The 12,778-nt window shown below is 34.6% G+C and overlaps 1 protein-coding gene across 2 annotated transcripts; it reads right to left on the reverse strand.

Moving 5' to 3' along the window:
* Positions 1-3,228: 3,228 nt before the first annotated feature.
* On the reverse strand, positions 3,229-12,142 carry SCPPPQ1 (secretory calcium-binding phosphoprotein proline-glutamine rich 1). 2 transcript variants are annotated; one of them, XM_088791843.1, is made up of 7 exons: positions 10,126-12,142; positions 8,943-8,975; positions 8,775-8,852; positions 6,757-6,801; positions 5,663-5,689; positions 3,454-3,483; positions 3,229-3,365 (listed from the first exon to the last, which is right to left on the reverse strand). In XM_088791843.1, the coding sequence occupies exons 1-7, from the start codon at positions 10,183-10,185 to the stop codon at positions 3,312-3,314; spliced, it is 327 nt and encodes a 108-aa protein (XP_088647969.1). In that variant the 5' UTR covers positions 10,186-12,142; the 3' UTR covers positions 3,229-3,311. The 2 variants fall into 2 exon arrangements, with proteins under 2 accessions (XP_088647969.1, XP_088647966.1); XM_088791840.1 differs by having other exon boundaries at positions 3,253-3,483.
* Between the last annotated feature and the right edge of the window lie 636 nt (positions 12,143-12,778).

A 12,778-nucleotide genomic window follows, 5' to 3' on the forward strand; every position in this document is an offset into this window, starting at 1 on the left:
TCTTCAGTTTTATGAGGAAATGTCAGCACTCTTTTAGTCAATAAAGATCAAGATCAATGAATAAGAGCTTATGTTCTCATTTTAAACAATTCTGAATTAAAAAATGTGTCCAGGAAATTTCAATTGATATATTGATTTTACTCTGTTATAACTGTGTATGTCATCAATGAATTAAAATAGATGGCTAGAAAGGAATTGAAATCAGAGACAGAGGGAGGTCTTTGGGCGTTAAAGTGTTTTTTGTTAGGAAGGAAATGGTAAGGACTCAAATAGCTTTTCGAGACTCACTGTTAACATTATAATTCCCAGAGGAAAGGAAGGAGCTGGTGTTCTAGGTGTTCTTGGAAGCCTGGAAGAGGGAGGCAGATAACGCTGCCTTGTCTCAGTGGACACGTGTATCACATTCTGGCTAAGATACCCATTGGGAAAGTGCCATGACATTAACTCTTTTCAACCTGAAGTAGGGACTGTCATAATTTCATCTCTGTTCCAGGTGGGCTACAGATAGAGTGTTTGAAGAAAAGTCGGTTTCGGGGTAGAGACATGTTTGTCTTTTCTTTAGACATTTGAAAAAGGTATTAGGCTTACTCTGCAGCTAGAGGACAGAACTAGGACTAAGGTAAATCAAAAGGGTTGTTCTCCCCCCTCCCCCAATTTAGTGTCAGAACTATTAGGTTGGTGCAAAATTAATTGCAGTTTAAAAGCTTAATTGCAAAAACCGCAATTATTTTTGCACGAACCTAATACTTTGGTGGTAAACCTGAGCTGAACTGACAGCTTTTTTCCACTTAGTGTGACTATCAATTTTGCTGAGAAACAGTAGAATGTTTGATTTCAGGATGCTGCCTCAAACCCCTCTGGAAGAGTTACAAGGTTTATGTACGGTACTAATTTTCTAAACTCCATAAAATCCTGGGCCCTGGTTATGTAATAAGGGACTTGTGCTGACAAAGATGACACGCTCATTAAGTGGGGTAGGATGGCCTTCTCCAAGCATGAGAGAGTCTGACTGTACTTTTACTGTTTGGCAGGAAGAAATTGCTTCTTTCTGGCACTGAATAGAATTCTCTAAAATTGAATGGCTTACAAGAGCTCTTGAAAAAGTTTGAGCAATTCCTGAAGAATGACATTTACTTATGTTTAATAGTTTTGATACTTTTAAAGATGTTAGGTTATATTAAAATTTTATTTAGAGAATGACTAAAGCATATGGTCTATAGATACTAAATTCTTTGTAGTGCGTTGGAGTTTTCCTTGGAACATTTACAAAGTGTGCAAAATGATAAAACTGCTCCTATTATAGACGGGATAGAAGGAGATACTCTTCTGATGACTGTAAGTAATCAGCACCACCTATAACAGAGAAAAATCAGATTAAAATTTTGGTTTAAGACATTTCTGGAGGAATGTCTGCTCCTATATCAGTAGCTAATACTGCCTGTGTGTTTGCTTTTCTTGTATTTTGGATATAAGGAATATTTTTCTTTTTTAGAGATATTTAATAAAATAAATAGTAATAATAAATACCATTTATTGAATCTAATTATATCACTTAATCTTCAATCGATCCTGTGAAGTTAGGTAGTATTATTCCCATTTCACAGATGAAAATGATATGTAGAAAGGTTGCCCCAAAGTTCATTTTATAAGGGGCAGAGCTGGGATTTGAATCCTGGTGGGCCTGGCTCCAAAACCCATTTTCTGTCTATTGTCCTACTAAGGTTATGAAGCTTTTATGATTTATTCCTTTAAATATGCAGTTTTACTAAATGGTACTCACGTTATCCATAGTGATACAGTTACGGTTTGTGACTTGAAATTAAAGGCCACATCTGGTTTGGCTAGCTAGCATTGTTGAAATCATTAGCATAATTTATCCCGAAGGCAATTTATTTCATAATGTTTTGACCTAAGGATAAATAATCAGTGTTTGTCTTGCCAGCAGGTGTTCTTGAGATTTGAAAGTGTTTTAAACTCAAATAGAAGCATATGCTAAACTTACGTAAGACCATACCTATCTAAAAAGCTAACTATTTGGTAGCGAAAGAGGGCACTTGAAAATTCTCACCACTTTCAGAGACTAAATACTACTTCACTTACGTGGTTGGTATTTTCTAAAATATTTGTGAAGTTTTAATTAATAAACTGGTTTTAAAATACATCCTTTGAAGAAAGCATTTATTAATTTGGTCTTGATTATACCTACTTTCATCATATTATTAATTTACCAATATGTACACAATCTGAGTCTACTAAACTCTTAAGATAAATTTTTTTTTTTTAATGTGTAAGAGTGCTTGAAAGATATTTGGAGATTTTACTAACCTTATATAACTTCTGGCATAGTAGTGAAAGAATTATTTCTGCCGAAATAAACGATACAGATTATAGTTATTTTATATTTTTGCCATAAGTTTTTCTTCGCCTCCACCCTTGTCTCCCATATTAAGGTTATTTTATTGCTATGGAATGGGTTAGTATTGGAATAATCACGTATGTTAGGAGGCAGAGAATAATGTGGTTCTGTTATACCTACATGCTGATAAATTGAATCCTCAACTATCTTTTCTGCAATATAGAGTTTAATTCCTCCCAGTTGGCCCATGATGGCCTGATAAGAACATTTGAAGTGGTAAGAAACACTAAATAAGCAGTTTAGGACAATGAAACTTGTCAGAAGGAAAACTTGGGTGAAATCCAATTCCTCTCAAGATTGGAATTAAGAGTATTTTGATTCATCGGTTTCTCTTAAGGTAGATTAAAATACAATAAATACATACTGTGTATAAATTTAATTGACAGTAATTCAGATATTTAAAAAAGGAATATACCTTTTGGTTTCTCTCTATTTTTAATGTATATTTTAAATGAAGGCAAACTTGAGTGAGAATCAAAGTGGAAGTCTCAAGGTTTGTAGCCTTTCCATCAAGCAAGCTGATACTTTTGTGTTAAGGAGACTTGTCTTGAGATCAGGCCATTTCTAGATTTGGTAGTTTCACTGCAGGCTTTGCTCACTGTTGACTATGAATTGTCCATAAGACAACAATAAGCTTTACGTAAAATATACAGTTTGAAATTTCATAACCTTATTATTGCATATATTTCTGTAAACTGAAATTTTGTCAAATACCATGGGCATTATGAAAAGAATACCTTTTTAGACCTGCCGAAATTCTGATCTAAACAAAGATCTTGGAGGAAATCAAGTTTATGATTCATAAGCTCTAATTTGGGTAGATTAGTTGGGTTTGATACTGCCATATGTTTTTATGGTTCTAAATAATTATTCTTACCTTTTCTGAGATTAAATGTCACTTACTTTTATCAGTATAATCATAGAAATGAAGTCTTACCCCAAAGAAGCCCTAAAAATAAAAAATTAATAAGATATTATCTTCAGTTCATTAAATAGATTTGTACTTTGTAATAGGTTAAAAATTGATATGGACTTACCCCTAGTTGATTCAAAATAGAAGTGATTAACTGAAAGAAGAAAAATCAGTGATCAGTGTTGTCAATAGATTTATTTTTAACTTAGTACATATATAAGTTAAAATATTTTCTATATGAAAATGTGTTTTTGAAAAATTCTATTTTACTGCTTAGTTCTTTATTTGCATGATGTAAGGTTTTAAAATGAATATGCTATCTAGATTTGAATTCTCTTAATTTTGTCAACTATAAGAATGGGGAAGCTGGTGAAAAAGTCACCTGTAATACCAGAGATAGTTTAACATCTGGGTTAACATAAGGCTATTTAGTGACTTGCTTGTTTCAATTAATACTGTGGATGTTAATAAGTGCTAATAAACAGAAGAAAAACAAACAAACAAAACAAAAATTCCCTTAATTCACAGAAGTATTTTCCTGTAACTATTTTATAACTATATTTACTATATCTGAAAGATAGAAAATTGATGTGAATGGTTAAGAAACTCACTGTGTACACTTCCTTCCATACAAGCACTATGTTTCTTAAATTATGCAAATTCCTGGTGTGATTGATGCTGAACCAACATTTTAGGACAACTTGAATACTTTGCTTACACAGCCAGTTTCCCTGGAAAAGTATTGCTTTGTAGCTTCCACGGGGTCCTTCTGTTGTTATAAGAGAATGGCAGCTTGCTCAAGAAATTGATCTTTGTACCAAGAAGGCAAATCTCTATTTGTAGAGCTGGCCAGTAAACACTGTCCCAACGTGTTCTTAGGCAAGAACAGTGACCTGAGGTGTTTGTTCCTTTAGGATGCCTTTTCCTGCTCCCTGACTTAACCTCGTCACTGGGAGAAAAATGTTCTTAAATCACCATGAAGATACAGGCAGTTCTATGCATTATGTCAGAATTCTTTTCAGTGTGGGTTGTGGTCAACAGTTCAGAAAAAAGTTCAGAAAAGGAAAGTATAAATAGTTCAGAAAAGTATAAATAGGTATTAAGTGTTCCTATCTGGTAATTTAAGTGAGTCATGTGTCTGGGGAATCAATATTTTCGAAGGAAGAGACCTGGGAGCTAAATTCATACATTTACCCAAGGTCACACAGATAATTTAATTGTAAAGATGAGATTAGAATCTAGGCCTTTCAACCACAGGCCACTGCTCTTTGAGGCATGTTTTGATGTGTAAAGGTGAACTTGCTAATTTTGTAGTCAATAATTAATCGTTGAAGGTAGTTTCCTAAAACATTTTTAGTTAGAAATATGCTAGAATTTTTATGATTTTCCATTTGGAGTTGCACTGTAGTATTGCTTAAACAGTGGATTGTGGGAGGAGTACTTCACTATTTGAACTCAAAAGATTTAGGTTCTTGTTTAGTTAGGCTCAGAAGCCACCTGTTTGACCTTCAATTTTCTGAGATACTTAAATATTCTTCAAGATGGTTGACTTTAAATAGTCTGTATTGAAGATCCTGAAAATTTTCTCTCAGGCACACAAATGATTTAGGCCTAATTTTCTGACATTTTTACAAATTAGTGCATGTCTCTGATTCTAAGATATCATCAATTGTAAAACTTACCATTTTTTAGTTAAGGTAGCGTTTTAAAGAAAAAGGATATCCCAGATGAAATTTATGTGTCTGTGTGAAGTATCTCGATTTCAGACAATGTTTTAAGTATGAAAAGTAGTTCTTAGACCAGAAAATAGAATTTTTTAATGTTTTCTTTCATAACTCCAAGTATTTCTTCTGTGTTTTCATAAACTAAGATTCTGAATAACTTACTGTATAAATAAAGGGCCCCATTAAAAAGTTGAATGATGTGCAATTCAGTTAAAAAAATTATCTGTTGGGATTTAGATTTGATAATCTTTAATATATGTTTATGTGAATGCTTTGTTAGTGAAGAAATAATCAAATCTGTTTCATCTCTTGTGAAGCAATTTACCTGTAAGTAAGTCTTTTGACTCTTCACTTTTACCCTCATCAATAATTGAAGAGGTTGTTTTATTGATTTATAATTTGGATGAATTGAATAAATGAATGTAGGCAGGCATTGAGGTTGTTTTTTTAGTTTTGAATTTAACAGTTGTGCTTTATTTTGTTTCCTAGTGAATTGGAATAATGAAGACAGTAATTTTTACGATGAACTGCCTCATCTTACGAGTATGTAGGGTGTTGAATGTAATATTCTTATAAACTTTATAGATTAACAGGCTAAAATATAGTTACCGCTATAAGATCATTAGGTGTCAGGACCTAAAATAAAGGAAACAATCAAATAATCAAGAAATTGTAATTCAGCATTTTATCTCTTTTTTGTTACACATTTTATATTAGCTTGATTAATGAAATCATGCTGTTTAGAATTCTTAACATTCTAAAAATTATCATTAAGATTCATATAGTATTATAAGTAACCTACCATAATCCCCTCCCCCCATTTTTTAATTTTTTTGGCTCCAAATGTAGCAGAGACTTACTGGAAAGATAATTAAACTTATGCTTCGTACTGTGTTACCCCCAAAAAAGACCGGGTCTACATTAATATTTGCTCCAAAAGATGCATTAGAGCTGATGGTCCGGCTAGGTCTTATGTTCGGGGAAACATGGTAGGTTGAAAAAAGGCTATATTTTGGGGCCACTTATTTATGAAAGAAAACTTTAATAATGACATTTCCTATAATTGTAGAGAAAAATTGGAATTAATATGCTAAAATATACACTGCTTATTTTTTGGTTTGTGACTGAGTCAATCTTATCATATGTAATCATCCCTCATTCAATAAAATCCTGTCAAAAGTAAAATTTAAATAATCCTTTAATATCATGACCATAACCTTCAATCTAGTTCAAAGGCTTCTAGGACAGATTTTATTTCAATAAATGCATTTTCCCCCCATTAATGGCAGATACAAGCATAAAATTTAAGAGGTGAAATGGACTTTATAAATAAATCATTTCACTATTTTATTTTCTAGAAGAAAATAAGGCTCAGAGGAATTTAAGATTACTCCAAAGTACTAAATGGCAGAACTTGCATCCCCAGGTTATTTGATTTCAAATGTTTTTTCTCCTGTTTCCTGGGTTCCCTTCACATAATCAAGGAAAGTTTCAGGTCTTAGGTAGTTCAGTTTTTCAAGGGCATGTGAGATTTGTACATTAAATGACTCAAATCAGACAAAATATCAATAACTAATGGTTCCCAAAAGAGAAGGATAACCATTAATTCTTGGTATCAAATACTCTGACTAAATCTAAAGAATTTTCAGGGTTTTCTTTATATTCATTTAAATACTTTCTTAAAAGAAATTAAGTATACTTACCTGATTTGGATCATATGGAAAAGGAAAGGGAAGAGGAATTGGAATCTAGAAAAAAGTGAATTGTGAATAAAACGAAATGTGAACATTTTGTTTTGGCTTTTTTCTCATTTATTAATTTATTTATCCATCCATCCATCCATCCATCCATCCATCCATCCATCCATCCATCCATCCATCCATGTATCCAGTATTTAAACAATTATGTGATCTCAGGGAGCCCACCTTCTAGTTGGTAGAGATTAGATTCTAGTGGATTTTAAATAATTTTTTTTCTTTGAAGAGGTATGCTTATTTTGCTTAGTCAAAACTGAAGTCCAGGAATTTGTCTTATATGTTAATAATTCTTGCAAATCCATGTTTCTCTACCATGTTTCCCCAATAATAAAACCTAACCAGAAAATAAGCCCGAGCATGATTTTTCAGGATGACATCACCTGAACATAAGCCCTAATGAGTCTTTTGGAGCAAAAATTAATATAAGACCTGGTGTTATTTTTGGGGAAACACGGTAGTTTATTCTTTGCTGATTTTTAATACTACTCTGCCATCTGGTGGAAGGAAGAGTTTCCATTTCAGATACTAGTGATTTTTTTTTTTTTTTTGCCACATAGATTTTATAAATGATGTTATACATAATTTTGTATATAAGATGTTAACAGAGATTCCTAAATTCTAATTATAAACCACGACTCCAGGATCTTGCATTAATTTAAAGCAAATCTTACTGAATTTCAGCCAGAAAAAGGGGAAACAAACCTGACTAGAACCAAAATAATTAACAGTTAATTATAAATGTAAGTACTTAGAATTTTAGTGGCTAACATTCAGTTAGCACATGTGAAAGTATTAAAGGGAGAGAATGTTCCATTGAGGACTGTAGTTTTAGTGACCAATTTTCAAACGCCTACTTAAAGTTGAGATATAAACCATTTGAAATTACATACAAGCAAAGGGAAAGTATGTTTATTACATTTAGATATAAAACCAAAATTATGCAAAATAGTGTTTATTTTTAAAAGATACATAGGTGCTAAATAAGAAGTTAAGCAAGATGCTATTTTAAAATGTATGTGAACTTTTCAAAACATCATTGCCTAAATACTGTCCAAATTTAACGTGTTTCCAGCCTGTGTTGCAGCCTCATTGTACTGGTCGTTCCCTCCCACCCCCCCAAACACAGACACTGCCACGTCCTCCTTAGGTCTGTCCTATGCATTTTGCTGTTCCCTCTGCCTGAGTGCCCCACCCACTTCTCATTCTTCATGGCGACTGAAGTCTTTGACCCACAGCTTAAGTTGGCTTTGTATTTGTATCTAGAAGCACTTACCAAATTGCACTGTTTTTTCATGTATCAGTCTCTCTTCCTCATCAGACTATGAACTTATCTCGTTCTTTTTGTATTTCCAGCCCTCGCTATAGACCCCATTATACAGTAGACACTCAGGAAATATTAACTGAATGAATGCTATCTGTCCATCCAACAAAAGAATTACATATGGAATAAAGAATAAAGGCAATTCTATTATATATTTAGCATTAGTCTGGCCTTTATTAAAAAATGTTATTAGAATCCAGATATCAGAAGATTGGAGAGGGTCCAACAAGAAGACTAAACTAACAATATTGTTTTACCTGTGAGAAAAAGCTACAGAGAGCTGGAAAAAAACTTTAGAGAAAAGCAGCAGGGTGATTTAGAAAAAGAATGGATGTTACAGAAAGAAGTTGGTATTATCTTCATGAAGAGTAGGCTCATCATAGTCAAAGTAATTCAGTACAAACACCTTTTTGATGGCAGGTGGAGAAAGACATTGGAAGAAGTCACTAAAGATTTGGGGGGAAATTTGCTCGCCCCTTGTCACGCGCCACCACAAACTATGCAGAGAGGGGATTGTGAATAGCTAATAACTGGTGACTTAATAAATCCTCATATTCCTGTATCAAAATTTGGAAAATATCCTAACCATCATCCAACTAATAAATACTTTTCACAATTTGAGTTTCCCCAAACCCATGCTTACCGGGGGCAGTTGTGGAGGTGGGGGAAATGGGATCTGAGGAAAAAATGGTGGTCCTTGTGGTGGGTAAAAATTAAATCTCTGTAAAGAGAAATATGATGTCAGTAATTGCAGACAATTGCACTTTTAAAATAATAAACGTGCCATTTGAAAATACTACTAGAAGTTTACCTGACAACTGGAACTTCCTCCTGATTGTTCAAACTTGTAAAACAATAACAGCAACAAGGTAAGGCAACATATGGCATACATCACTCAATAACAAAGGTATTTTATTCTGAATGAGAACAGGTAGCAAACCACTCTTGAGCATTATACCCATCAGTGATGTAGCTTCACCTCTGAAATGAAAAGCAATTGAGTATCTAATAGAGAAAAGTTGAATTAATTTTGTCCAGTGATGAAAACACGTACTTTTTGCCTTTAAACTTATGTCCAAAGAATGTTTTTATTTACATTTCTTAAGATTAACTACATGTGGCATACCTTTTTATCTTTGAATCAACAATTTTTGTCAATTTAGTTCTCAGCATTTAGAAATTCAAAGTGTAGGGAGTATGGAAGTGTAAATTTAAATTTTATATCCCCAAACACACATTTTGAAAACTCTCTCACTTATTCAAAAGCTCCTTTGTTAACACACAGACACAGAAATGATCAGGGGAGAGGGTTTCTTGCCTACTTGGTGTCCTACTTATTCAGAGTAAGAAACACACATTAGACTCATAGATCTCATTTGTACAGATGTGGAAAGCATAGCTATAGTCAACATGAGACGGTTTGGGGGACAGGTACTGTAAATGAAACTCAATTTAAACTGTGTAAGACCTAGGTCACCACAGAATACTTGTCCTATATTGCTAGTTTCTTTGAGAGTTTCCTATGTTCCAATTAGGACCCTTCAGTGCGTTAGATGCATTTTTATCATCCTCACAATACTCTAAGGTAGTTTCGTTTTTTTAACTTTTATCTATTTAAGTGTGTTTTTCCAGGACCCATCAGTTCCAAGTCAAGTAGTTGTTTCAGTCTAGTTGTGGAGGGTGCAGCTCACAGTGGCCCATGTGGGGATCGAACTAACAACCTTGTTAAGAGCACCAGGCTCTAAACAACTGAGCTAACCAGCCACCCCCCGTAGGGAGTTTTGATAACTCATTTTACAGACAGGAAAGCCATAGGTTACTTCCTTGCTCAAGGTCATACGCTTAGCACATGGCATGTGGAGCTGGGATTTGTACTGGGAAGACCCTGGGCCTACAACTTTCCTGGACTCCACTTTCCTCTTTTGTGAGATGGAAAGACACAGGAAATGCTTTTTAGCCCAGAAACACTCTCTAGAACGGAGGGGAGTACTCACAGGGATGGGTAGAGCAGTGGTGGCTGTGCTCAGAAGGCTAGCCAGGATGAGAAACTTCATTCTGAAGGAAGAGTCTGGAATGGAAGGGTTAGGAGATCATTTATTTTATTTTATTTTTCCCCCTTTGTTCCGCCTCCCTCCTCCACTCCGGTTCAAGCCATTGTTTATCACTCTGGTTGTGTAGGACACAGCTCTCTGGCCCATGCTGGTATTATGAGCCTTGTGCTCCCCCCGGCTGAAGCAGTTGCCCACCAGTCGGCTGCTCACAGCAGCTCACGGCAGCTCTCACTGGTTGCTATCTGCTCATGCTGGCCACCGGCCACTCATGGTAGCACACGGTAGCCCACGCCAACCTCTGGCTGCTCACGGCAGCCCAGCTCCAGGGAGAGCTGTTGTTCACAATCTTAGCTGTAGAGGGGGCAGCTCACTAGCCCATGTGGAAATCGAACTGGCAACCTCGGTGTTAGGAGCATGATGTGCATGGTGTTCCAACCACCTGAGCCACCAGGCTGGCCAGGAGATCATTTTTAAAAAGGTTTTTCTATCTAAGTCCTATTACCATTGTAAATAGACTATTTAGTTAGAGATGTTGAAACAGTGGTCAGGCTAAAGTCTGCCTCTAGATTTTGGTTTTGTAAGCCTACAGAGTGCTTTAAAAAACTTGAAATGTCTTTAGACAAGACATGCATTCTCTGGCTCATAGCAGTGCATACACTTCCTACTCTTCCTTATATTCTCACAGTTCAACTTATACCTGTTTGGTCCCTGAAGTTATTTGAACTTGTGATCTCTACCCACAAATCAAACACCAGTGTCGTACCATGCTTAGTATTGGGAATGGACCACCACTGGGTCAAATGAAATTTTATGTAATATACAAATAAATCCAACTTCATGAGACTTACCAGGCCTTCACATGGTCTGGGTGCTGTTACTGCCAATTACAATTTCTCAAGAAGGAAATGATATGGGGAAAATCTTATAAGGCGTAAGGGGTTGGCAGGGAATACGCACAACATGAGTAAATCCCATAAAGCAAATCAATGTGGCCTTTACGGGCCAGCTGATTCTGAAAGCAAACCTTTTTATGGTCTTCAATCACATTAAATTCAAAATAACTTACCTTGTGGGTTTCAAACCAAATCTCTGTACTCTGGAATTGAATTTTGGAAGAAAAAATCGATTTCATCATGTTGTTATTAAGACTTGTCCCCAGCACCTGAAGCAAGCTATATCTCTTTACATAGCAGTCACTCTTCAACTATTTTATGTTTTTGAAATTCAATTCAGTTACCTTTGTGCTATTTTATTTTGCCTGAATTTAGGCAAAAATCCCCCTTTCCCTCCTCTTTCACGTCTTTTTCTTCCTTAGATACAAACCCTTGAATTTCTTTCTTTCTTTGTTAAGTAGAACTATTAGAAATTATGAAATTATCCAAACATGACTATCTTACATTCTTTTACCTTGTGCAATAGAATCAGTCTAAGTGATACTGTATGTCTTTTTAATTACCTTTGCTGCAAATGGCCCTTGGAGCAAGAATTCAAAGAGCAGTGGGATCTCCTGGGATCTCTATGCCTGCGTAGTATTTAAGCCAGGTTGCTAATACCTTGATGGTCATGGGCAACGTGAGTCACAGAATTCACAGTTAACTGAATAACTGGTTCTAGACTAGGAACTCCAACTTCTAAAGTATCTCAATTACACAGACATGGGCTTAATGACTGATTACTGAGAAAATAACTTCATCTCCTTGGTTAGGATTAGAGTAACGTCTTTATCACAAACAACCCACAATTAAAAACTTGACCACCAAGAATATTAAAATGCTTCTACACTATGTTATTTAGGGCAGCTATATACATGGAAGGCTTAACAGACAGAAAAATTTAAGGTTTTAAAATTTTCTGTTATGTAATATTTTTCTTTTCAAAATGGAAATTATTTTCAAATAAAACACTTTTAGAAAACATTTAAGTAGTGTCTTTAGCATTAAAATTACTTTTCACTATTCAAAAACATTTAAAATGGTAACACGTCTAGTTAATGCCTCCAAACATAATTTCACTGTTCTCAACATAGTAACAACTAGAAACTTGGTTTCTAATTAAGAATGCTAATGACAATTCTCTGCAGCTACCCATAAAAACATTCTGAATTTTGAAGTAATTTCTAAAATTATTTCCCTAGTTGGAAAAAATTATAAGTAATAATTAGACTTTGATTAATCAAATTGAACATAATTATTTAGTCATGACAATGGTGTGATGGGGTCTGGTTAAGAACAAGTGATTCATTGAGCTAAAAAAAGAGATAAGAAATACAACTTTGATGTTAATTAGAGAAGATTATTCTGATAGAAAACAAACTTCCATAAGTATCCTTCAGATAAATTCCGAGAGGCACATTATCTCAGTGACTATCACAGATAAGGCTCTTAACAAATTTTTGATTATTTAAAAAAAATCATCAAAGATAATCACACTGATAGCTTCCATTTCAGATAGGACAATATATAAAACACCTAATTTTCTTTCAAGTAAGTTGAATAAAGTGGGTGACAGGGTCTTCTATTGCCTTACTTCAGACCTTGTAAAACTCTCTTATGGTGTCTTTTATATTTTCACAACCTTGCTTTTACTCTATTCATAG

This window comes from Rhinolophus sinicus, chromosome 1 (genome assembly GCF_057876585.1).
Source record: "Rhinolophus sinicus isolate RSI-liver-muscle chromosome 1, RSI-T2T, whole genome shotgun sequence".
Classification (NCBI taxonomy): domain Eukaryota; kingdom Metazoa; phylum Chordata; class Mammalia; order Chiroptera; family Rhinolophidae; genus Rhinolophus; species Rhinolophus sinicus.